We start from the raw sequence: 25,866 nt of genomic DNA, 5'->3' as shown, positions 1-25,866 counted from the left end.
TAGGGTTTAAGAGCCCCCATTTTCAACTCAGATTCCCAAACCAGAGGACACCTGCCCACCCCTGCAGCCTCTCTTCCTCCAAACACATCCCAGAGACTCCCTGAGCTCCTCAGAAAACCAGCACCCAGTGGAGAGGTAGAGCAAACAATGGAAAAGAACAGAGGACATTATCTGTGTTTTTTTAAGTCTCTTTATTGTAAATAAACACTGACAGATATTTATGCTCAAGTGCACAGAGCACACAACACACAGCACGAGCTGACAGACACTGCAGCTTTTAAACCTATAAAAAACCAAACACTTAGAAGGCAGCAGAACAGGAAAGGTCACAGCTGGGTGAGATCCCTCTGACCAAACACTCCAGGCAGAGCTGCAGTGCAAGCAGAGCAGGGGACAGCAGGGGTGGCACTGGCACTGCTCACCCTCAGAGGGGCACAGGATGAGCCCTGGGGACACCCCCAGGGCAGGTGGCCCTGGCCAGGCTGGTGCAGGTGCCTCCCCTCCCTCAGCTGCTCCTCGGCAGCCAAGCCAGGCTGGGTTTCAGTGTCACCCACCCGAGCTGCCGGGAAGGGGACACCTGGCAGAGGTGGCAGCTCTGAGGTCACAGCCAGTGTACACAGAGCAGCCAGCCAGGCTGGCTTGAACTCTTTTCCCCCATTTTGCAGATTCTCCCAGAGATGGAGCAGTTTTTTAGCCCAAGTGCTCCTTTTTCTCTGCAGTGACACACAGGGGCAGGCAGGTCCCACTGAAGGTGACAGCAGCCAGCTCCACCTGTGCTGCTTGAAACAGAGGCACAGAAAATCAGGGGGTCACAAAACCCCCCCAGTCCTGGGGAAATGCTCAGGAAGGTGCCAGGCTCACATTCACACCTCCAAATCTACCTCCATACCTCCAAATGCACCTCCACACCTCCAAATGCACCTCCACACCTCCAAATGCACCTCCACACCTCCAAATGCACCTCCACACCCACCTCCACCTGCCCAGCCCACAGCACTGATCCCACTGACAGCAGGAGCTCCTGCTGAGCTGTTCCACCAAAAAACATCTCAAAAAACCTCGTTGTGCAAGGTCTGTTTGTTCTGGGGTGTTTGCACGCCCGGTGCCAAGGGAAATCAGGTGGTTTCAAGGTAATCCCTGGCACAGGGAGCTGCCAGGAAATGCCCACTGGCATCACCCCAGCCCTGCAGCCCCTCAGGGCAATGATCTGCTCCCAAATCTGCTGCTCTGCTCCGGGTATGTTTGCTTTAAACCATTCCAAGGCTAAAAATGCAGGAGGAAAAAGCTTTAATTAAAGCACTGAGGCACAAACACTGCAGAGAAAGATGAAATTCCACCCCACAGCCCCAAAAGGAGCCATTGACCCAAACTGCAAAACACCAGATTTTCAGCAGTGATTTTAAAAAAAAAAGTCACGACCACCAACAACAAATCAACAGCGACATTCACAAATCCCAGCAGGTAAAAATATAGATTTTTTCTTTTTCGTCTCCTTACAATCATTTACTGCTCAGTGATATGAACATCCTGAACTCTTCAGCAAGTTATCCCAGCATTTTTGTGTGTAAACATCCTACAGTACATTTTCCACTCCTTTTTCCAGAGCAGGAGGGGTTTGGTCAGAGCAGCCAGCCTGACAAGGACGGGTTTGTGCGTTCAGAGCACTTTGGAGTGTGACAGTCAGGACTGCCATGGACAGGCTCTAAATCTCTTCCTTCAACATTTCTTTCTTTTTTTTTTCTTTTTTTTTTTTCTGGTTTATTTCTAAGCATAAAAACATTTAAAACCCAAAACCAGACCTGGGGGGGAAAACCCTGAGGAGAAAAACGAATAAAAACTCAATTTCTCACCAGCAAATCTCACCCCTCTGTGGCACAACTGCTTTACATCAACACGTTCTTCTGCTCCTCAGAAATCCTGAGGGGTCCAGATCTGTGCCTTGGTCCTCTCTATCTCAGTTTTATCAAATTACAACTCTGGGAGTGTTTAAAACAACCAAGTTTGAGCTCAAAATGCCCAGGTTAAGCCTCAAGCTCTGGGGTTGCTGAGCTCCTCCACAGCCAGGGCATATTTTCCCTGCTGTAGGTATATCCAACATTTATTTACACATTTAAAATAAGCAACTTCTGGGGCCCAGAATTGCTCAGATAAATCCTGGAGTCACCTGGGAACAGCAGGTCCAGAACAGCCTCCTGCTCTGGACCCAAATGTTCCTTTCTTCACCCAACCTGAGGGTCCTGCCCTTATTGCAAGAACAGCTGGAGTGGGGTAAAATGGAGTCTGGCAAAATGCAAGTCAAGACTTGTGGGAGAGAACTGAAAATTTGGGGTTTGGTGGGGATTTAAGGGAAGGATTTAAGTTAAGACACGGCCACACAGAGCTGCACCACCTGTGCTCCAAACTCTGCAACAGCTTAAAACTATGAAAGGCAGCATTGGGAACATTCACAGCTTATTCAGAGGCAAGTTAAAAGCTTGTTGTTGGGCCTAAAATTTGATGTAAAATAAAGAAAACTGGTAAAAAAACTTGTGCTTCCTGCAAACCCTGCCCAGGAGCCCTGCTGGTCCCAGCCACGCTCCCATTTTCTGGGGTAAATGGATAAAAACACCCCCAAAATGCAGGAAAAAATGAGTGAGAGGATGGAGTTTAGGTAGGGAGGAGAAGCTAAAATAGGGCTTGAGATGGGATTTAAAGCACTGGGAGCTGTGCTGCTCCCAGAGAGGGGCAGGAGGGTTTATCCCATCTGTCCCTCACAGGAGGCAGCCCTGGGGATGGATGTGCTGATCTGGGTGTCACATGCAAGAAAAAGCCTGGAACAAGCATCCAGACAAAAAGGAACTGGCTCAGATGGGGGGGATTCACACCAGCACTCAAGGAGGGAAAGTCAAACCCTACCTGGAGCTCCCTGGATGGCTGAAAACCAGAAAAAAATTGAGTTTGAAATTGGAAATAACTTGGAAATGGAGAACTAAAACCTCAGGAATTTGGCCTGGAAATGCCTTTTCCAAAGAAAAGCTGCCTCAGCGAGTGAAAACATGATTATTTTGTCCTCCCACTCTGGTTAATTTTGGCTCCTGGCCAGGAGGAAAGGCGTGGGACACAATTTCAACACCCAGGGATGTGTTGGCTTAGGAGCACTAAAAGCAGCTTGGAAAATCTCCACAGGAAATCTTCTCCAGCCCCATGGACAGACATTGCAGCATTTGGAAAGAAAAAGACACAGACAGGCTCTAAAATCACAGTTCAAGGCAAGTACTGGCCAGGGTGGCTCACGGTGCCCCAGGGATGCTCCAGTCCCGGCTCCTCCTGGTGCTGGAATTCCCAGCTGGACCCAAGGGGAAAGCAGGAACTCCTACACTCCTAAAGTGGCCATTTTCTGCAGGGAAAAGAGAAACAGCAGAGGTCACAGCAAGGAAGGCAGGAGGGGGTAAAGCAGGAGGCAGCTCAGCTCATGGAGAGGTGAGTCCAGCTCCATGGACTCCCAGGGCAGGAACCCCCTGAGGATTTGCTTCATCCCTTCCATCCAAGGATTTGCTCCATCCAAGCACGAAAATATGGGAAATGTGTGTAATGGGACCCACGAGGGGTAGTTTTAGATTTTTGGCTTTAAGGCATTTAGAGAATGGTGTGGCAAAAGCTGATAGGCCAAGAAACACTGAGAATGTATTGTAATTAGGAAATAATTGGCTTTTGATGGTGATAGTGTGAATTATAGCACCTGTATTGTCTCACCCTTCAAATGAGACTGAAAATGGAATAAAAGTTTTTAAACACCTCTCAGTTGCCTCATCTCTAAGTCAGTAAGTCAGGAAAAGGCATTGTCTGACATACAAAGACCTCTTTCATTCTTTACATCACCCTTCCATGTTGCCCTGACTTTTTAAGATTTTCTAAGCCTTCTGATGTTTACATTCTTGTAGCAAACTTTCTCACACACTTTCTGTAAATAACTGATTGTTTTGCATTCTTTTATGGAGGAGGAGAAATTTGATGGGCTGTTGGTTTGTCATGGGAGAGGTGGCACTGTCACCCTCCAATCCAGGGTCACTTTTGGAAATCTATAAATGTTGGAGTCACAAATTAAACCTCTTTTCTTTTTTACTTTGGAGATTCCAGTGTCCACGTGGTTTTGTTTCATGTCCTAAAGCAACAAGAGCCCACAGATCCCCCAAATACTCCACAGATCCTCCAAAGACCCCACAGATGATACCCCAACGACCCTGTCACCCTGTTTATTTACTTATTATTTATATATTTATCTTATTTATTATTTATTTTATTTATTATTAAGTTCTTTTAAGCCTTCTGATGTTTACATTCTTGTAGCAAACTTTCTCACATGCTTTCTGTGAATAACTGATTGTTTTGCATTCTTTTATGGAGGAGGAGAAATTTGATGGGCTGCTGGTTTGCCCAGTGTCATTGGAGAGGTGGCACTGTCACCCTCCAATCCACTGTCACTTCTGGAAAACTATAAATGTTGGAGTCAAAAGAAAAATAAACTTCCCTTTTCTTCACCTTGAGAGCAGCAGTGTGTGCCCTTGTGTTGCTCTGTGTCCTGTAGTGACACTTCAGCCTCCTGCCAAGCCCCCCTGAAGGGTTCTCCCATCTCAGCCTGAGCCCACACAAGCTCAGAGAGGTGAAGAAGCTCAGGAGGAAGGAGGCAGGTTGGTTTCTGACTTTTATTTACCTTCTCCATGGGGAATGACATTGCCAGAACCACCCAAGAACCATCACAGTGACCACCTTGCAAATTAACCACAATAAATACTTAGAGCTTTGATAAAACTCCTTCCTCTGCCTCACTCAGGGCCCAACAGACACCAGGAACACGCTCAGTGTGTGAAAATCAAAAGGTAAATCCGCAATCCAGTGACTCCTACAAAATCCCTGTGAGCAGCAATGTCACCACACCCTGTCCTGGGACCCTGCCCTGCTCAGCACCATGAGCCACCCCATGTCCTGCTCCAGGGATGGAGCAAGCTGGGCTAAAACCACAATTTCCAGCAGCCAGCACAAGCACAAGCCCAGTTGGAGCCCCTGGATCAGCAGGCTCAGCCCCCACTGAGGTCCCCCAGAAGCTCAGGTTTTATCCAGCACAAGATTCCCTCTGCTCCGTGGGTTTGTCTTTGCCCAGAGTGGTTTCCATGCAACAGGAATCAAGAGAAATCCAACTTACTAACCCCAAAGAGAGCACACCCAAGCTGCTTGCAGTGGTACTCAGAGGCAAGCATTTCCCTCTGGAGGCTGCAAAGGAAACAGAGAAGCACAGCAGGGCTCATAGTGCATCTTAAAGAGACTGAAATAGGAAAAGCAGCAAAGCAAATGAGGGAGGAGTGAAACAGCCCCAAAATTTCCTGTTAGCCCAGGGCAGGGTTGTGTTACAGCAGGAGGTGACAGAAGGCAGGGACAGCACTTGGCTGCATAAAAAACTGGGACAAAGAGGGTGTTTGTAACTTTTCCAATCAGGTTTTAGCCCAGAAGCAAAATCCTATCCAGAATTAAACGCCCTGCCAAAACCCTGTGGCACTGATGGAGCCTGAGTCTGAAAGACTGGCACCACAATTCCAGTTGGATAGGGGGGATTGGATGTTTTGGGGTTGGTTTGAAGGGGTTTTTAATTGGTTTTTTTTTCCTTAATCCAGTCCAGGTTGGATATTTCCATGCAGAAACAGAGACCCTGCTCAAGATCCTGGGCAGGGTCTGGACTTTGGAGAGGACTGTCATGGACATATTTTATGAAAAATCCTCTTGCTAGGATCTTTTCTGCTGAGAAGCTGAGAGGCCTCAGAAACTAAATGTAACCAATGGTTATCTGCTGCTGTGGAATGCAACAGGTGCATCTGGGATTGGTCTCATGGGGTTGTTTCTAATTAATGGCCAATCACAGTCCAGCTGTCTCAGAGTCTCTGGTCAGTCACAAGATTTTATTATCATTCCATTCCTTTCCTTTCCAGCCTTCTGATGAAATCCCTTCTTCTATTCTTTAGTGTAGTTTTGTTATATAATTTTCTTTTAATATAATATATATATGAATATATATAATATAAAATTATATATATATAAAATATATTTATATATAATATAAAATAATATAATAAATCAGCCTTCTGAAACATGGAGTCAAGATTCTCATCTCTTCCCTTGCTGGGGTTGCCTGCAAATTCAACAGAGGACCCCGGGCAATGGTGAGGATGGGAGCAGAGGGATGGTACCCAGATGGTATCCAGATGTCACCACCTGGACAGTGACTTCCAGCTGTGGCTGCTCAGCCCCTCCTCGAGCTTCCAGGGATGGGAGAGCCCCCCTGGCAAAACCCCACGGCACTGATGGAAACCTGCCTGCGTGGAGCCTGACTCTGAAAGACTGGCACCACAATTCCAGTTGGATAGGGGGATTTTGATGTTTTGGGGTTGGTTTTGAAGGGGTTTTCCAGTTTGTTTTGTTTTTTTCTCCTTAATCCAACCCAGGCTGGATCATTTCCATGCAGAAACAGAGACCCTGCTCAAGATCCTGGGTCTGGATTTCGGGCAGGACCCCGGGCAATGGCGAGGAGGGGAGCAGAGGGATGGTAGCACCTGGACAGTGACTTCCAGCTGTGGCTGCTCAGCCCCTTCTCGAGCTTCCAGGGATGGGAGAGGCCCCAGCAGATGGAGGGGTTTGCTGCCCAGGCTGTGGTGCCGCGGGCGCTTTACGGCGTCGGCGCTGGCCCGCGGGGTAAAGCTGTTCCTCCTCATCCTCACAGGGCTCTGCCTGCTGGGGAGCTCGTGCTGATCCCACACAGAGGGAATCACCAGGAATGAAAAGGGGGAACCAGAGTTTAAAGCCACGTCCCACACCTCCAGCACCCCACCCTGAGTGACCCCGCACCGGGCTGGGCCTTCCCCAGTCTGCAGCAGCCTGGGAAACAACTTCATCCAGCTTGGAGACAACTGGAAAGTGATTTTTCAGCAGTTTTACTTCCCTTTGGGACCTTTGTTTTGCTTAGGTGGCTCTGTTTGGGTGGTGTTGGTTTTTTTGGGTTTGTTTTTTTTTGGTTTTTTTGTTTGTTTTTCTTTCTCTCTGCACGAAGAATTTAAGTGAAAAAAATAAGCAAACAGAAAACTCTCCCTTCTTCTTGTTTCTTCTGCCCCAAAGCAGCTGTGTTACCCAAGCAAAGCAAAGAACAGAAGCAGCCTCCAAGTGGGCAGCAATGATTTCCAAGCAGGGGTCAGAGAGAAGCTGGAAAAGTGATAAATCCCAGAGTGGTTTGGGTTGGAAGAACCTTTAAACATCATTAATCCAACCCCCTGTGAGCAGGGATATGCTGGAAACCACGAGGATCCACACAAATCATGCCCCATGTCCTCAGTTTGGCATTTGACAGCTCCACAGAGCCTCCAGGCCCAGCTGCAGGTTCCCAATTTCCCCAGGCCCTCAGCACAAAAGAATAACCAGATCCCAGCCCAAGGGATCTTCATAAATTACAACAAAAAGCCTGAACGGATAAAACCTAAAATCAGATGCATTCAGAGTTCCTGTGAGCCAGCAGAGCTGGTTTGTGCTCTCTAATTGGGGGAATTAATTAGAGGCAATCACTGAGGCTTTCCTTACAGTCCCTTTGGAAAACAGGGTTTGCAAAGTCAAGGCCCTCAGAGATCAGCAGCTCCCCCAGATTTTTGAGGTGGTTACAAGGTGGATTTAAATAGCAATTTAAACAATGGCAACAGTAATTTAAATAACAGCAGAGAGACGATTTCAGAAAGAGAAAACTCATCAAGACAAGGAGAAAAAATCCACTTTAACCCTTTTGCCAAGTCTTTTTGAAATTACCCATAAACATCAGCAACAAACACTGCACTGAAAACTGAGAACAAAACCTGGAGTTTAAAATCTTATGCCCTAAATCTGCCCATTTCTGCTCCCTACAACAGCTCTGAAAAATATCCCCCCTGGCCTGGGAAGCACCTTAAAATTAATTCTGCTTTTGGGGGTTACTTCTGAAGAGAATCCTTCTGCTCCCTGAAAGGCAGCAGGCAGTTCTAGCAAGTGCTTAAGAGGGTTTGTGGCTTGTTTTGGAAAAGGTGGAGCCAGAGGGGAGCAGCAAAACTTACTGAGTTCAGGGAGGGCTTTTCGCGGTGGGTGTTCACTGCTTCCACATCCATGGTAATTGTCTCCACTTTGCAGCCTTCACCCAAGAGAAAGAGAGGTTTATGTGAGTAATTTATTAAAAACACAGCAGGGAGAATGAACAGGAGTAAATATCTTATTTATAAAAATACCCCAGCTCGTAAACCCACAGTTCACCCCACAAACAGAATTTTACACTTGGTGGTTTTCAAGTGTGAGAGCACAGCCCTGAGTTGTTTGGGCTGCACAGAAAAGCCAATTTTAACTGACTGCACCCCAAGTTTGGAGGCACAGCCTTCCTCACCCACAGGGAAAATCCAATTCATTAAAAGAGAGGCCAGGGGAGAAGACCCTGCACCTCCACATCTGCTCCCCACCCCTCCAGATCCCTTTTCTATTTTAACTTTTTGTATATTAACCAGGAAATAACCTCTTTATGTATTACCAGAAGCTTCTAGAGCACGGCCAGGTGCTGCCACACATGGACCCAAACCTGCCCACAACATCCCCACACACAAACCAGGAGAGGAACTCAAATTAAAAATGAAAATAAAGCAGTTATTTACCATAGGCAACGGGTGTGAGCTTGAAAATGGTGTGGAGGGGGCAGCGCAGGTAGGGCAGCTCATCTAGGGCACAAAAAGGGGTTCTGGGGTCACCTGGGATGCCACAGCCCCCCTGTCCCCTCCCCAGCCCCACAGCAGCACTGGGATGTCCCTGCCCACCACAGAGGGGTTGGACCAAACCCCTTTAAGGGTTCTTTTAACCCAAACCATTCCAGGATTGAATGGGAATTGTGCAGGGGATGAGAGCCTGTGGATGGCACCCAGACTAAACCCTTTTAAGGGTCTTTTTAACCAAAACCATTCCAGGGTTGAATGGGAATTGTGCTGGGGATGGCAGCCTGTGGATGGGACCCAGATTAAACCATTTTAAGGGTCTTTTTAACCCAAACCATTCCAGGGTTGAATGGGAATTGTGCTGGGGATGGCAGCCTATGGATGGTACCCAGATTAAACCCTTTTTAGGGTCCTTTTACCCAAACCATTCCAGGGTTGAATGGGAATTGTCCTGGGAATAAGCCTGTGGATGGCACCCAGATTAAACCATTTTAAGGGTCTTTTTAACCCAAACTATTCCAGGATTGAATGGGAATTGTGCTGGGGATGGCAGCCTGTGGATGGCACCCAGACAGGCACTCAGGACAGCAGTGACACACAGAAAATCAAAATACAGGAGCTGGAAATGAGAGTGGAGGCCAGGGTGGCTCAGGGCTCTGGGCAGTGCTGGGTTAGGGGTTGGATCCCACCCTCTAAAAGAGCTTTTCCAACCCAAATAATTCCATAATTCCATTTCCAGTGCTCAGGGCCGGCCAGAGGAAACCTCTCCAGTGGCACATGGCTGGGAAAGCACCTCAGCAAGAGCTGCCACAGGCCCACAGGAGATTTATTCAGAGCTGTATTTAAAAGTTTATGAAGTTTTTTAGAAGTTTATTAATCATTAAAAGTTTTATGAAGCTCTAGTGCCACTCACTGGAGCTTGCAGGACACTGGAACCTTCCAGGTGTGTGTGCTGTGCAAGAAACCAGCATTGCCCTGGGGTGGAGCACTCCTGCCACCCCTGCCAGGCCACTGAGGCTCTTTAATTCATCAGAAAATGATGAGTTTTTAATTTTTTTTTACATTAAAAACCAGTCCCTTACACATTCTGTAAGCACTGCTGCTGAAAACAGCTCCAGGAACAACACTTGGGCAGCTCAACAGCAGCACATCCCTGGGGAGCTCCTTGCACTGCTGCAGTGCAAGGGTTAAAGCACTGCTGAAACCTTTCCTTTCCTCCTTTTTTAAACAGCTTGTTAAAAAACCCTGCCTAGTTAAAAAAAAAAATTAAAATAAAATAAAAATAAGAATGAAAATAAAATGAAAATAAAATAAAAATAAAATGAAAATAAAATAAAAATAAAATGAAAATAAAATAAAAATAAAATGAAAATAAAATAAATAAAAAAATAAAATAAAATAAAAACAAAAAATAAAAATAAAATAAAAATAAAATAAAAATAAAATAAAAATAAAATAAAAATAAAATAAAATAAAATAAAATAAAATAAAATAAAAAAAATAAAAATAAAAATAAAATAAAAATCCACCCAGTCATTCCAAACCACCCTCTCAAAAACCCCATGAGGGGAAGCAGGGAGAGGAGCCAACCCTTTATTTTTGTACCTGCACTCTTGTCAAGAAAATAAGCCAGGAGGCACCTCATAACTGCCTGGTGGGAGATAACCAGGACATTTCCTTGCCTTTCCAGCTCCATAATTACTGGCTCCAGGCGTTGCACCAAGTCCTGGTAGGACTGGAAAACCAAACAGGAATTGGTCAAGGGGTTGTGTAAACACAAGGTTAAACAGAGGTGGCAATTAACACAGTCACATTCAGGGAAATATCAGTTAAAGCAGCAGAAAGTTCAAGGAGGTTATGGGGAGTGGGGTAAAAATAGTAAAAAAAAAACCAAAAAAGGCAACAGCAGAAAGTGAAATTCAGTGTCAGAAGCCTCAGATCGTGGGAGGGCTCAGATTACTGGGAACTCAATGAGTGCAGTCAGGGAAAAAACCAAATAAAATAGTAAATGATTCATTTAAACAGGTTGTGAGTAAAGCCAGAAGTGACTTAAAGCCAGAAGTGACTCCAGGCCACACCCATGATAATTTTGTTTCCCAGTGACAATTCTGGGATGCAGAACCCCCTTGATGGTGTCTGAGGGCAGCACCCAGCAAGTGGCCAAATTAATGGATTGAAAAGCATCATCTGCACACCCCAATGAGGGAAATCAAGAAACATTTCCCCCAAAAGAGAACTGGGGATCCTAATGTTTTCATTAGGATGAAAATTTGCAATTTTGCATAGAAATATTGGCAGAATAACTTCAAATTGAGTCAGTTTTAAGTGCAACCCCCCACATAAATGTTTGTTTCACTGCACTGTGTGTTGTTGTTGTTGTTTTTTAGGCTCCTCACCTCCCCTCCAGGATAACGATAAAGATATTTCTCCTGATCCCTCATGGCAAACTCCTCTGGATACTTGGCTTCAATTTCTGCATAGGTCATTTCTTCACAGACCCCCTGAGGGAAGGAGAAACTGCTTACCACAAACCTCATTTCATCAGAGGGCCAGCAGGGAGGGGAGGAAAAGCAGAGGCTGAGGTCAAGATCCCTTTTTGGCATGGAAATTTTGGGTGCTGCAAGTGACCCAGCCCTGCCCCCAGCGTGGGTGCCAGGCTGGTTTGAAGAGGCTGGGCTTTGGTTTTATCTCAAAACCAAAAAAAGATTGCATCCCTGGTGTTTGCCAGGGATGAAAAATGAGCCATCACTTCCCCAGCAACCACCCTGCAATTTCCTGAGAGAATCAGAGTGGGAGCAGCAACCTTTGCCCAGGCAGGAGGGTGTGACAGATGTCTGGGATGTTCAGTGTTCTTTTCCTCCTCCACACCACCTGGAATATCCCCAGCAAGACCTGGCAGCTCTCAACACTCTCAGCCCTCTAAAAACCACCCCAAACCCCATCCTGGAAGGCTGAGGTCCATGACACAAAAACATGGCTATAAATCAACAGAAATTGTGGGGTTTTGTTGGTTTTTTCTGCTTTTGTTGGGGTTAAGATTGAAGGCACTTGAGATGTTTAGACTTAGGTGTTTATTGCTTCTTATTAGTGCTACAGCCTCAGAGCAATGAGTTCTGTAGTCTTTTATTAGTAAGGTACATATTGGTAAATGATTTTTTGTTATAAGGTTTTTTAAGGCTAAACTATTTAATTAAGAAATTATACCCTAGATTATTTTTCTTTTTAACCCAAGCACTGATCTCTTGAAGCCCTCAGTGTGGACTTGGCTGTTTAATTATAAAATACCACCCAAACCCATGGAGAAGAAGAAGAAGAAGGTGAAGAAGAAGAAGGTGAAGAAGAAGAAGGTGAAGAAGTACAACCTATCTCTGCCCTAAAATCTCCATCTTGCTTCATCTTTGTTACTATATTCTAAAACCCCAAACTCCAAGTTTTCCACCCTGTGATATCACACACTTCTAACCAACTCCACACCCATAATCCCAGTGCTATTTATCAATTTTGGAAACCTTCTCCACAGGTCAAATGCAGTGCTCTGCACAGAAAATTGAAAATTCTCACCATCCAGGGTTCCAACAAATATCAGCTGGGTTTATGGTGATTAATTTGGCTTTAAACATTATTCCCCACCTAGAAAAGCTGAGGTTTTTAAGCAGCCTCTCACTCACAGCATCAATCTCGTTGAGGATCTTCCACTGCTCATAGAGCACCCCCAGGCACTCTGCAGTCTGGATTGTCCTCTTCAGCTGGCTCGTCCACACCTTCAGGTCCACAATCTCCTGCTCCTCAATGAACTTCTTCAGAGCCTGGGAAAACTGGAGAGAAAAGCTCCAGGGAGGTTAGGAGGAGGGTGATGCCTTTTTGGGCTCCCTAAAAACACAGGCCAGACTAAATTAAGGGAATAAAAAGTAGGTATGTTTATTGAATATAAATATTCAGGTGTATTTAGGGCAGAAAAATCCCCCCAAGGGCTACACCCCAAAATGGACCATGGGTCACAGGTTTTCACACTTTTATAAGTCTGGGCCATTTGCATGTTGGAGGTTAATCTGCCAATTACAGCTTTAGGTAATGAAGTAATTTGCTCCCCACAACTCACTTTTGTTTCCATCTCTCAGGGCCTGAGGCAGGGAAGTGTCCCTGATTGCCAGGCCTGGAGAGGAATTGCTGTGTCTGCCCAAAATGGGAAAGCAGCAGCTCACACTGGATATGGAGTTTAGAGTTATACACTAAAGAACTGCAGGGTTACAAATATATTAAATACAAAAAAGCTAAAATCCTAAGGCATTGAAGGGGCAGGGGAAGCTGCAGCTGCTCTGAGCATCTTTGGGGGCTGTGGGGATGTGGAGCTCTGATGCCTTCAGATTTTAACCTTTATAATTTATTTTAACCTTTATCATTTTCAATGCTGTACTGCATTAGTGCCTAACTCTAAACTCCATATAAAGGGTTAACTACCACCCTCACATTTTGGCCAGGCAAAACAATCCCTCTGGGCTTGGAACTCAAGGAGAAAAGGGTGAACAAAAGTGAATGAGGGAGAGGAACTGGGGGTATCTGACTTCATTACCTGGAGCTGGAATTGCAGAATTAACCCCTGATATGCAAATGGACCAGACTTATTTTAGTCTGAGAAACTCATGACCATCACTTATGTTGGGTGCAGCCTCTTCTGAGTGCCCAAGGTGTATCTATTGAAGGCCTTTAATAAATACCTATTCTTATTCTCTTAGTCTTGTCCAGCCCCTGTGATGCTTAGAGAGGCTGATCTGGAACAGAGACTGGACAGAGCTAAAAGAATAAATCAGGTAATTATTGAAAAGCCTTTAAAGGATACAAGAGCCTGGCCAGGGCTACACCCAGGATGGATCCAAGATGGGTCCCATATAAGTTTTTGGTCCATTTCCATATTGGGGTTAATTGTCCAGTTACAGCTTCAGGTCATCAAGTCCCCACCCCCTGGTCTGCTCCCCTCAATTCACCATTGTTTGTGCTTTTTGGTCCTTGATTCTCCAGCTGGAAAAGGATTCTTTTGTCTAACTACCCTGTTTGAAAACTAGATATAGTTTTCAAAAAAGTATTACTTATGTTCTAGTGTTATCATTTCCAATATTTCTGTTTTGCTTTTACAACTGTACTTTGGAGCATTTTCTGATTCTGTTGGACTGTATTTTTCAGTTGAGTCTTATTTTGAAAGTGTAAGTTAGGTAAGGCTTCAGAAAGGAATGCTGGGGGATCAGCCTGGCCCAGGAAGAGGAACTTGCTGCAATAATTTGTAAAGAGGGAAAAGGTGATGCATGTGTAGTGAAAGCCAATGTAGATGATTCTGCAGTGATTAGGACAGAATATGAAAGAGATGCTGCTTTAGAGAGAAAATGATAGATGATAAAAGTGTTGAGAAAAGGTCAGGAATTCTAAAGGAATTGAATGTGTCAGGCAGCACTGACAGAACCAGAGGACACATCCTTAAGCTGCACCAAGAGAAATTTAGGTTGGATGTTAGGAAATAGTTTTTTACAGAAAAGAGTAATCAAGTTCTGGAATGGCTGCCTGGGGAGGTGGTGGAGTCACTATTCCTATGTGTTTAAAACAAGACTGGATGTGGCAAAGAGGGGAGGAAAGGTATTTTATTGAAGGGAGAGTGACCCTAGGCAGGATTTCCTGTATTTGGGAGCAGATCCCATGGCCTCTCCATGCCTGCAGCCCCCCAGGAGAGCTGCAAGCAGCCCCTGCATGGCACATGGATTGCTGGACAGAGCGGTGCTCCAGCAAAGGCAGTTCAGACAAAGTCCCTGTGGTCTGTGCTCCTCCCAGCTGGGTTTTGTAAGGCTGGGAGCAGAGCCTGAGTGTTAGGGATGAGTTGGACTCAATGATCTTAAAGATCTCTTCCAACCTGGTGATTCTGTGATTCTATGAAGAGAACTTACTAACACTTTATGGTGGTGTTGACAGGGGCCCCAGGATGAGGGAAGAGATGAGAATATTGACTCCATGTCCCAGAAGGCTGATTTATTATTTTATGATATATATTATATTAAAACTCTACTAACAAAATAGAAGAAGGGATTTCATCAGAAGGCTTTCAAGCAAAGGAAAAGAATGGAATGAATAACAAAATCCTGTGTCTGACCAGAGAATCTGAGACAGCTGGGCTGTGATTGGCCATTAATTAGAAACAACCCCATGAGACCAATCCCACATGCACCTGTTGCATTCCACAGCAGCAGATAACCATTGTTTACATTTTGTTCCTGAGACCTCTCAGCTTCTCAGGAGAAAAAAAATCCTAAGGAAAGGATTTTTCATAAAACACGTCTGTGAGACAACACTTCATACAAAGCTCAGAGTCCCACACCGAGCCTGCACAGAATCCAAGAAACCCAAAAGCTAAAACTTAAGGGTAACCACTCCAGGGCATCAGCCCTGACTCCCACATACCTGTTTGCCCCGGGGTGACAGCCCAGAGTCCCCTCCAATCCTGCCCAGGAGGTTGTACTCGCTCTCGCCGTGGCGGCACAGGTAGATGGTGCGCGGCTGGACGTGGATGTTCATCAGGTAATAGACAATTTTACTCTGGATGTAATCCTGCACTCTGTTCACCAGGAACCGCTGGCCCACGTTGATCACTTTAATGAAGGACAGATCTCTGGAATGGATATAAAATAAGAACACCCACATGGTGGTTTGTTTGAAGTAATAGACAATTTTACTCTGGATGCAGTCCTGTGTGACCGTGTTCATAAGGGTCCCAGGATGAGGGAAGAGATGAGGATCTGACTCCATGTTTCAGAAGGCTTGATTTATTATTTTATGATATATATTATATTGAAACTATACTAAAAGAATAGAAGAAAGGATTTCATCAGAAGGCTGGCTAAGAATAGAAAAAGAAGGAATGATAACAAAAGCTTCTGTCTCGGACAGAGTCCAAGCCAGCTGACTGTGATTGGCCATTAATTAGAAACAACCCCATGAGACCAATCCCACATGCACCTGTTGCATTCCACAGCAGCAGATAATCACTGTTTACACTTTGTTCCTGAGGTCTCTCAGCTTCTCAGGAGAAAAAATCCTAAGGAAAGGATTTTTCACAAAAGATGTCTGTGCCAGTCCTGCACTTGGTTCACCAGGAACCGCTGGCCCACGTTGATCACTTTAATGAAGGACAGATCTCTGGAGTGGATATAAAATAAAAACACCCACATGGGTGGTTTGAAAAACGAGGCAGGAGTAGCTGTGGGTGTCACCCAGCTACTGCTCCTCTAGGAAAGGCAGGACAGGCTCTGAACTGCTGGGCTTAAAAATCCTGCCCTGGGTGGGCACCCCTGGATCCCTGGAAGTGACCAAGGCCAGGTTGGACAGGGTTTGAAGCAGCCTGGGATAGTGGGAGGTGTCCCTGCCCATGGCTCTTAGAGATGGGCTTTGAGATTCCTTCCAACCCAAACCATCCTGTGATTCTGCAGCACACAGGGAAAAATCCCCTCAAATCTCACTTGGGACCTGTGATTCACCTGCACACAGCCACACCTGGGGAGGGCAGAGGTGTTGGAGCATCCTGACAGCAAAGCAGCTCCTGTGCCCAAGGACAAAGCGATGTGCCAAGGGATTTGCTTACTTGTCATAAGCATCCGGGTCCAGGGGCTGGTAGGTGACCTTGTAGCACTCAATCCTCTTCAGGAAATCATCCATCACATTCTCCCTGTGCCTCTCCGGGTAGTCAGGGCTGGAAACTTTCACCTCCTGCCCAACAGACATAGTGAGTTAAGCAAACTCAAGAGAGAACAAAAGATGACAAATCCACATTGTTTAACACTGCCCCGAGGAAAAACCTGCTCCTGGAGAGGAAACAAAGGGCGACTCTTAAGGCACTGAAGTGGTTGGCCCTGACAGACACCCTGGCTCAGAGCTCTGCCCTCCCTCCCTCACCAGCTCAGCTTCAAGGTCACCCATTCCCAGCTCCACTTGATTTCCACATTCTCACATAACGGCATCTCTGCCTTTTAATAAACCTGCAAATCCCAGCTGCCTATTGGGCAGGTGAAAGGCAAGAGGGAGGCGTTTGCAGAGATCCCCAGGAGCTCCCTGAGCCCGTGACCTTGCACTGAGCACCCAAACTCCCATAGCAGCCCAGCCTGGGAAGGGCAGCACCCACCAGGATATTGGCAGCGATGACCTCTGGATCATCACAGACAGACTCCACGAAAAACACCTAGGAAAAAAGCAAGGGAGCACATTTCAGAGCCAAAACTCCAGAGTTCCTGTGCCAGGGAGCCACAGTGACTGCAAATTAAGCACACAATTAATCACACACACAATTGAAGCACTACCTTGAAAGCATTTTCCTTAGCAAAGTTTAAGATCAGGTCCCGGCGCTCCCGAGTCGTGTTGGTCGCATCAAACACCTGGCAGAAAATGAGGAAGGAGCACTGAGCAAAGTTTATCTCAAGACTTTTAAGCCCCAAATCAGGTGCCTGAACACTCCAGGCAGCTTTGAACTGCCCTGATGTAAAACTATTTTTAGTGCAGAGGATCTTACAGCTATTTGCCCAGACTCCTCCAAGAGATAAGACTTCACATCTTCCAGAGCCACCAGGGCACAGCGTCTGCAGGACAGAAATAGGGATGGTCACAGCTGATGGAAAGCATTCCCACAGCAAAGGGAGGGATTCAAACACCTTGCTCAGAGCCCTGCACTGTCCTAAGAGCCCCAAAACTCTTGGGGCACCTCCTCTGTGACCTGACCCTTGCAGCCCCTGAGCTTTGTGCCACCCCAAACCCACACGCCCGTCCCTGGCAGGACCCCTGCACAGGCTGTGCTGTTCCTTCTCCCTTCCCCAGGGACTCTGGGTTATTTTCTGCTCCTCACACCCACAGCCTGCCAAAACTCCAGTGCCCCCAGCCCTGACAGAGACTCACTTGCGGATTTCCATGGCCTCTTTGTTGTCGTGCCTGAAGAAGTCGTAGGACTTGTAGGACTTCACTGCTTCACGCCGATACACCCCTAAATTAAACACTTCACACACGGGAGAGGGGAGGGTGAGGGCATTCCACTGGCAGGGACGTCCCAGCACGGGGCAGGGGTGTCCCCACACACACACACCCACCTTTGGTGGGCACCCCGATCCAGTTGAGGTAGCGGGTGAGCTTTTTGGACATGTAGGTCTTGCCCCTGGCAGGCAGCCCGATCATCACGATCAGCGTCGGGGAGTTGGTCATGTAGGAAGCCCATGCTGCAAAAGAAAAACCAAAAAAACCCCAAAACCACCCCAAAACAGCATCAGGGGCGCTGGAGAGCATAAAGTGAGACCCCAGCACGGCGTTATCCCATCTCCCGGTGGTTCAAGCACCTCCGAGCATCCCAGGACGGGCTCGCCTTGTGTCCTTGTCGTTAATGAGCTGCTGTGACCGCTCTGTGGTCTCCAGGTGCTCGCTCATGAGGCAGCACCGCTGCCTAATGGGGCTTTCAGTGTTAACAGCATTTACCGCCCGGGCAGCGCCGTCAAGGGCGAACCAAAGATGTTTTTAACAAAACGGTCACGTTCTCTCGGCCAACAGCCCGAGCAGGCTTCCAAGACGCCCGCGGAGAGGCGGATTTGGGGCGAAAAGCTCGGGATGGGGATGGATGCAGCAGCATCCAGGAGGTTGGGGACAGGGGAAGCGAGGGAGGGGACAGCCAGGACAGGCAGCAGGATGGGATCCGGGCGGGAGGGGACAGCCAGGACAGGCAGCAGGATGGGGATCCGGGCGGGAGGGGACAGCCAGGGCAGGCAGCAGGATGGGATCCGGGCGGGAGGGGACAGCCAGGGACAGGGATCCGCGCGGGACGGACGCGAGGCTCGGGGCGAACGCGCAGCCCTATCCCCCTCCCGGTACCGGTTCCGTTCCTTTCCGGGCCGGGGATACTCACAGCACTGCTTCTCGCCGGCCCTACCCCGCGGGGCCCCGCCGCAGCCCCGCGGCGCCGCCGACATGGCTCCGCTCCGCCACCCCGCCGCATGCAAATCGCATGCAAATGAGCGGCGGGGCTCGCGCACGGCGGAGCAGCGGGGAACGGAAACCGGGGACCGAACACGCGGGAAAAGGGGCGCGGAGGGGCGGGAAAAGCGGCCCGCGTCACGCGCGCGGGGGCGCGCGCTGTATGCAAATGAGACCGGGAGGGAGGGGCAACCGTTCGCTGTATGGAAATTAACCGGGAGGGAGGGAGAGCTGTGCGCTGTATGCAAATGAATCAGGAGGGCGGGGCAGCCGCGTGCTGTATGCAAATAAGACCGGGAGGGAGGGAGAGCCGCGCGCAGTATGCAAATAAGACCGAAAGGGCGGTGGGAGGGGCGAGTGGGGAAGCGGAGCACGCGCGCCATGCAAATGAGATGGACAGTGATGAAAGGGGAGTGGAGCTCGCGCCTCTATGCAAATCCAGGCGGGCTATGCAAATCAAATGGGAGGTAATCATCGCGGAAGGGAGGGGACAGCAAATCACGGCGACACCTCGCGTTACGCAAATGAGATGGCAAGGAGGTGTCCGGCTGCATGCACATTAAGTGGGTGGTGTCACCTGCTGTATGCAAATCAGATGCCCCGCGTGCCGTACCGACGACACGGGCTCTATGCAAATGAGCCCGGCACTATGCAAATGTACGGGCGCTATGCAAATGACCGGGCGCCGCGCGCGCTCTGATTGGCCGCTTGCTGGGGTTGCGGGGGGGTGGGGCTTGGCGTGCTCTCGCGAGAGCGGGGCAGACACGGGCCGGAAGCGGAAGCGGCGGCGGCCGGTGTGGCGGCGGCCCCGAGGATGCTGCGGCTGCGCTGCAAGGCCCGGAGCGGCTCGCACGCGCTGCCGGGGCTGTCGCCGCACTCCCGCCTCCGCGACATGCAGGCCGCGCTCGCCGCGCTCACCGGAGTGCCCGCGCCCGCACAGCGCCTCCTGCTCGGCTTCCCGCCGCGCAGCCTCGACCTCAGCGACGGCGAGCGGCGGCTGGGCGAGCTCGGCATCCACTCGGGTGAGGGCCCCGCGGGGAGGAGGGCGGCGGGCGGCGCTCTGAGGGCTCTGCCGCTCCGCCGGCTGCAATTACGTTAATTAAAGAGGCCGTGGTACACACACCCCTCATCAACCGGCGGTCGGGCCGGTTCCTTCTGCCGTGGGAGGCGTCAGCGCCCGGCTCGGCAGCGCTTCCTGCTCGCTGCGGGCGCCGCCGGTGCTTTGGCTGCGTCCCGGGGGTCCGGAGGGAGAAGCGCGCGGGGCTGGAGGGGACGGGGTCCGGGCCAGGCCAGGTGAGTCCCGCGGGGACCGTTGTGGTGCCAGCGGCTGTTGGGCGAGGCTGTTTCCCGGCGGGATACCGAGCTGGGGGAAACGGGCGAGGTGTGCGAGGCCGGGTTGGACAGAGCTTGGAGCAGCTTGGGCTGGTGGAAAGTGTCCCTGCCCCTGCCAGGGGTGGGACTGGGTGGTGTTTAAGACCCCAAATTATTCTGTGATTCTCTTTTGTGACCCTCAGTAATGCCAGCACGGCCGTGTTGTTGTGTTGGAGGAGCAATTCTCCTTTAATTTAGTTCTCCCCTTTATGTCCCTCCTCCTGTGTGGTAGGTGACACTCTGATAGTGGAAGAGGACACATCCAAACCCGAGCCCGGCTCGCCGGTGATCGCCAAAAAAGCGATGTCCCAGCCTGTGAGGGAAGCCGTGCCCGTGCTGGTCAGGAGGGTGGTGCCAGCAGACAATTCCTGCCTGTTCACCAGCGTCTTCTACGTGGTGGAGGGCGGCGTGTACGACCCGGGCTGCGCCCCGGAGATGCGCAACCTCATCGCCCAGATCGTGGCCAGCGACCCCGAGTCGTACTGCGAGGCCGTGCTGGGCAAAACCAACAGGGAATACTGTGACTGGATCCGCAGGGAGGAGACCTGGGGAGGAGCCATCGAGGTCTCCATCCTCTCCAAGTTCTACCAGTGCGAGATCTGCGTGGTGGACACGCAGACCGTGCGCATCGACCGCTTCGGCGAGGACGCCGGCTACAGCAAGCGCGTGCTGCTCATCTACGATGGCATCCACTACGACCCCCTGGAGCGCCGCCTGCCCTCCTCGGACCTTCCTCCCCAGACCATCTTCCCCAGCAGCGATGATGTGGTGCTGGCACAGGCTCTGGAGCTGGCGGATGAAGCCCGCAGGAAGAGGCAGTTCACGGATGTGAATCGCTTCGCCCTGCGCTGCATGGTGTGCCAGAAGGGACTGACGGGGCAGCTGGAGGCCAGGGAGCACGCCAGGGAGACTGGACACACCAACTTCGGCGAGGTGTGAGCTCAGCAGCACGAGGAGGGTGCCATCGACTACCTCAGCGCTCTGGAATCAGATTCTGGAGTCCCAGATAAGCTGTTTGTAATCATAAAATTCCGTTCACATAGCTTGAAAAGCTTATTAACTAATTAACTAAATTAACTTCATGGTGGCCAACGCGCAGGTTTGGGAGTAGGGGATTGGGAGTAGGGATGGCACTTGGGCTGGTGGTGGACAGTGGCAGCCACACCTTGATTGCATCACCTTCTGTGTGTGTGTGTGTGTGTGAGTGAGTGAGCAGACAGGCACAGCCAGGCTTGTCCAACACTGCTGTAAAATCCTCAGCCAGGATTTTACACCAACACTGCTGTAAAATCCACCTCTGAGGTGCTGAATGTGTGATCTGAGCAGACACACACAGCCAGGCTTACCAACACTGCTGTAAAATCCATTCTGAGGTGCTGAATGTGTGATCTGAGCAGACAGACACAACCAGACCTGTGTAAAATCCACCTCTGAGGTGCTGAATGCGTGATCTAAGCAGACACACACAGCCAGGCTTACCAACACTGCTGTAAAATCCATCTCTGAGGTGCTGAATGTACATTTTCAGGGGAATTCAATTAATCTGAGGCTTTGGGAAACACACATATCAGCATCACTCACACTGAGAATTGGGCTCTGCACGTATGTGCAGCTCTCAGAGGGGAAACTGCTCGTGTGGTGCATGATTTATAATGGAAATACCAAGTGTGATATCAAAAATTCAACTTGTAGTGGAAAAAGAATGTCTGAGCTGCCCTATACCATCAGGAATAGACTGTGTAGTTTGTGTGCAGAGAACTTTAGGGAAAGCTGTGGCCTCTAAGCTTTAAGGTAGCCTTTAAATTAATGAGTAGATGGATAAGTGTTGAATAAAACTTAATAATCCTCCGTAGGTAGTTTTTAGTTGCTTGAAAAATAACTCTCAACCCCCTGGTGTTTACACTGCATCAGAGCATAAGCATGTTGCCTGGAATACTTGGGATTCTTCTTCATAATAGCATTGGAAATTCCTGCAAGAGGGAAGTGAGTAGTTAGGGAAGTGACTTAATTTGCATCTGTTAAATGAATACATTGAATATTTTACTTGAGTAGAGCCAATTAAGGCCATGGTGTTACTAAGCTGTTCCAGTTTCCAAATACTGTGAATGAGCACTTTAAGGTTGAGTTCTCACTCTTTGCTGGTAAAAAGTTTTGCCCTCTGAAGGCCAGAGCCAGAAGGGAGGCTTGAAATTCCATCTGCTTTCTGCCTTAATGTGTTTGATTTCTCACCACTGACTGTGGAGTAGCAAGACTTTCATTGTGATAATGAAATATCACAGCTGAATATTCAGATGAAAATAAGCTGGGGAAAGTGCCCCACTCCTTGGACTGTTCAGAATCAGGGAAGGTGAAATTGGTTTAATTGGAATTATTTTACCTCACAGTGGGGTTGTGAAGCTTAACAGCAAGTGCTTTTGAGGGCTTTTAAAAGGTGCTGTAAAGGTGCATATTACTGAAGGGGATTTATGTTGTGTTTTTTTTTTTTTTCTTTGAAATGCCTGCAACACATCCTTATTTCTTGAATTTTAAAATATCCTTTGCCTGCCATTCTTCTGTTACTGTTTTGAGTGACCTTCCTTGCACTTTTAGACTGGGGAACAGGAAGGAGCATCCTCAGACTGAGGCAGAAATAAACCCACGTGGGTTTAACCTAAAACCCAGTTTGAAAGGGCTCTGTTCCCTCAGGCACCTGACCAAACTGGTGCAGCCACACCACCTTTTCTGCTAAAATCCTATTTCTAGTTCTCAGCAGAGGCTCCCAGTTGGATCTTGAAATACAGGAGGGTTTTACTGAAGAAAGAACATAATTACTTAAGTGCTTTGTTGAATTAAGGCATGGATAATTGAACAGCTCTAGGATCACCCAGAGCACTGTGGACTGGGTTTGTTTTTAATTCAGTATTAAAACACACATTAGCACTGTTGGGAGTTCCCTATAGAAAGCCACTTAGCTTCCAGTGTTAAACCCCACTCTGCTTTTAGCCTGTCATTAGGAAAAGAAGATAAAAACCCCCCAAAACCCAGCATTAAACCCAGCCCTGTAGAAGCTGATGCTTAAAAACCTCCAGAAGTACCTGACAGTTCAAAGGAACTTGAAGATGACACTGTGTTATAACTACTTGAGCTGAAATACTGGCTAGGAACGAGACCAAGGGACTGGCAAGCCCCAGGTGTGCTCTGAGCTGTCCCAGGGGAGCAGGGACATGCCTGGCACAAGGAGCTGATCCTCCCCCTTTGCCATCTGTCACATGGACACAATACCTACCTCAGAGAGGTGCACCAGGTGTCTTTGGAACACAAGTGGAAGATCCATATTTATTGTCTGCCTTGACTTTGGGGAGCAACCCTTAGATTTTAGCTTTGTGTCCTGGATGGATTTCTCAAAATGTGTGAAACCTTTTTTTTTTTTTTTCCTGGTATTTCTCAGTTGCAGTATTTGAAAAATGAGCTTTATTTAATCCAGAGTGTTTAGCTTTGCTAGATCATGTTTGCATTGGGAATCTGCTACCAGAGAATCAGTTCCCTTGGAGGGAGACGTGTCACTATCACTGCTTGGATGTTCTCTTTTGTTGCCTAGAAAAATAAAATCTCTTTGGTTAAAAAAAAAGATATACCTGTAATTTGTGGTGGTAAAAGTTGATCTTGTTACAGGGGGACAAAGAACAACTCCTTGACTGCAAGAAAAATTTCTCCTTACTCTGCTAAACTTTCCCAAACAAAAAGTATCTCCATTATTTAAAACATAAAAGGCTGGATAGATTTAAAGTCCAACTCTTTTTCTTTTAATAAATTAGAGTGTTTTTTAGTACTTTTTAACTAGGATTTTCCTGCTCTTAGTGACACAGTCAGGGAATTATCCCAAAAATGGCATCCTTCTAGTGGTGGGATGAACTCTGAATATCAGAATGGGATGAGATGAGCTTCAAGATCCTTTCCACACCAAACCACTCTGGGATTCTGTGAAATATGGTACCTGAGATATCAGGACTCAGCTGTAAAGGGAGTTTGACATCCCTCCAGAATCTTATATACAAATTATTAAACCAACTTCACATGTATTTGTGTCCAGTATTACACAGATCTACTCCATGGATGAACAGACTGAAAGAGCAGTCTGGGGAGAAAATCAGCAATAACTGGAATTTCTGAAGGACAAACCTAAATTCTGAAGTTCTGAGCAACCTCCTCTCAAAAGAGCACTGAGAAAAGGAATATCCTGTTCCATGGTACATCTCAAATCAGCCCCTTTCCCTGGGCACAGTCACAGGGGGCCATTGTGACAGTTTGGGGACAGTGTCCTGTGCCCGTCCTGCTCTCCTGGAGAATATCCCAGCTCTGGAACTGGGATCTGTTCTGGGCCAGCTGGAACCTCTCTGACCCCACAGTGTTGTGTTTGTCCCTCTTGGCAGGGGCTGAATGAGGAGAGCAGAAATTCTCTGCTGCTGCTGGAGGTTCTGAGCAATCAGACTGACACAGGCTGGGTGCTGAATCATCTGTGTGTGCCTGATTTCACTGCACAACCCACCCATGGGCCAGCCCTGGCAGCCTCTCCCTGCCAAGGAAACTCTCCAGAAGAGGAACTAAAAGTTGTCAACTTGCTGTTTGGAAAATTGCAGCTGCCATGCAATTAAATGTCTGCCTGCATTTGAAATCAAACTTTGCATCCAGCTCTGAAAGTGCTGTCAGGTTTGTTCCAAATAAAATTCCTTCCAATTGGTGAAATCACTCCTGCTGTTTCAGCTGTCTGAGCACCAACTCCCCCCTGAAACAGGAATACAACAGAGGAGTTAACAAAATCAGGTTGTCCAGGACCACAGTGCCTTTGTCTATTATTTTTAATTAAAGTCTTGAGGAAAATGTTGGGGAGCTATTAAAGCTTGAGAGCTGCCTCCTCACTTCTGGTGTTAAAGGTAAGCAAGCTATGGGAACACTTCAGCTCCCTTCTCCAGCTCATTTCTGTGAAACAGAGATAATAAATAAATAAATAAATAAATATCTAAATAATATTTATATAATAAATAAATATTTCTTTAATAAATAAATAAAACCTTCCTTGGTCATAGGAAGGTTTGATGAGTGCTGTGCAACAGGAGGCATTAACTACATTCTCCAGCTCCTTTTTGTGAAACAGAGAAAATAAATATCTAAATAATGTTTATATAATAAATAAATATTAATTTAATAAATAAATAAAACCTTCTTTGGCCATAGGAAGGTTTGATGAGTGCTGTGCAACAGGAGGCATTAACTACATTCTCCAGCTCCTTTTTGTGAAACAGAGAAAATAAATATCTAAATAATGTTTATATAATAAATAAATATTAATTTAATAAATAAAACCTTCTTTGGCCATAGGAAGGTTTGATGAGTGCTGTGCAACAGGAGGCATTAACTACATTCTCCAGCTCCTTTTTGTGAAACAAAGAAAATATTACATGAATAATGTTTATATAAATATTATATAAATGATGTTTATATAATAAATAGATATTTATTTAGTAAATAAATAAAACCTTCTTTGGCCATAGGAAGGTTTAATGAGTGCTGTGCAACAGGAGGTATTAACTATGTGCAATTTTCCATAACTGATTTGGCAGCAGACAGGCTGTGCCTGCAATTTGGGTGAAGGAAAGTGCCCAGGAGTCCCACAGAGTCACAAAAACCTCCTTACCTTGACAGGAATCTTATCAGTGACGCCTGTGGATGCTTTTCCTTCAGGGCCAGGCCTGAGTCACTTGTGCCCTGGTGTTTAGGAACAGGGTGAGGCTCAGCAGGGCTGTGAAGCTGCCAA

General features: G+C 47.6%; 2 protein-coding genes across 5 annotated transcripts; one reads left to right on the top strand and one right to left on the bottom strand.

The window, feature by feature from the left end:
- Nucleotides 1-167: 167 nt before the first annotated feature.
- PFKFB2 (6-phosphofructo-2-kinase/fructose-2,6-biphosphatase 2) lies at nt 168-18,820 on the bottom strand. 4 transcript variants are annotated; one of them, XR_010785010.1, is made up of 17 exons: nt 18,637-18,820; nt 17,834-17,959; nt 17,646-17,742; nt 17,266-17,332; nt 17,057-17,131; nt 16,882-16,938; nt 16,345-16,469; nt 15,168-15,375; nt 12,398-12,544; nt 11,126-11,230; nt 10,335-10,464; nt 8,676-8,738; nt 8,094-8,167; nt 6,579-6,794; nt 5,184-5,247; nt 910-3,376; nt 168-869 (listed from the first exon to the last, which is right to left on the bottom strand). XR_010785010.1 is itself a non-coding variant. In XM_066565438.1 (16 exons), exons 1-15 carry the CDS (start codon nt 18,698-18,700, stop codon nt 5,221-5,223), a joined length of 1,581 nt encoding a protein of 526 aa, XP_066421535.1. In that variant the 5' UTR covers nt 18,701-18,820; the 3' UTR covers nt 168-3,376; nt 5,184-5,220. The 4 variants fall into 4 exon arrangements, 3 of the variants coding, with proteins under 3 accessions (XP_066421535.1, XP_066421537.1, XP_066421538.1); XM_066565438.1 differs by having other exon boundaries at nt 168-3,376; XM_066565440.1 differs by having other exon boundaries at nt 168-3,376; nt 6,579-6,770.
- Nucleotides 18,821-19,518: 698 nt separating this feature from the next.
- YOD1 (YOD1 deubiquitinase) lies at nt 19,519-23,695 on the top strand. Its single transcript, XM_066565464.1, has 2 exons — nt 19,519-19,726; nt 20,308-23,695. The coding sequence occupies exons 1-2, from the start codon at nt 19,519-19,521 to the stop codon at nt 21,012-21,014; spliced, it is 915 nt and encodes a 304-aa protein (XP_066421561.1). The 3' UTR covers nt 21,015-23,695.
- The last annotated feature ends 2,171 nt before the right edge of the window (nt 23,696-25,866 follow it).

This window comes from Molothrus aeneus, chromosome 24 (assembly GCF_037042795.1).
Source record: "Molothrus aeneus isolate 106 chromosome 24, BPBGC_Maene_1.0, whole genome shotgun sequence".
In the NCBI taxonomy this organism is placed as follows: Eukaryota; Metazoa; Chordata; class Aves; order Passeriformes; family Icteridae; genus Molothrus; species Molothrus aeneus.
This window is presented reverse-complemented; position numbering and strand designations above follow the sequence as displayed.

Bases quoted from the DNA above. Each gene is read 5' to 3' on its own strand.
- PFKFB2 (XM_066565438.1), bottom strand. From the start codon at position 18,700: ATGTCGGCGGCGCCGCGGGGCTGCGGCGGGGCCCCGCGGGGTAGGGCC. The intron at 16,470-16,881 runs GTGGGTGCTGCC...TCTGTTGGGCAG, and splicing joins TCATCGCTGCCAATATCCTG to GAGGTGAAAGTTTCCAGCCC. The intron at 8,739-10,334 runs GTACAAAAATAA...TTTGTGCCCTAG, and splicing joins TTTTCTTGACAAGAGTGCAG to ATGAGCTGCCCTACCTGCGC.
- YOD1 (XM_066565464.1), top strand. From the start codon at position 19,519: ATGCTGCGGCTGCGCTGCAAGGCCCGGAGCGGCTCGCACGCGCTGCCG. The intron at 19,727-20,307 runs GTGAGGGCCCCG...CCTGTGTGGTAG, and splicing joins CGAGCTCGGCATCCACTCGG to GTGACACTCTGATAGTGGAA.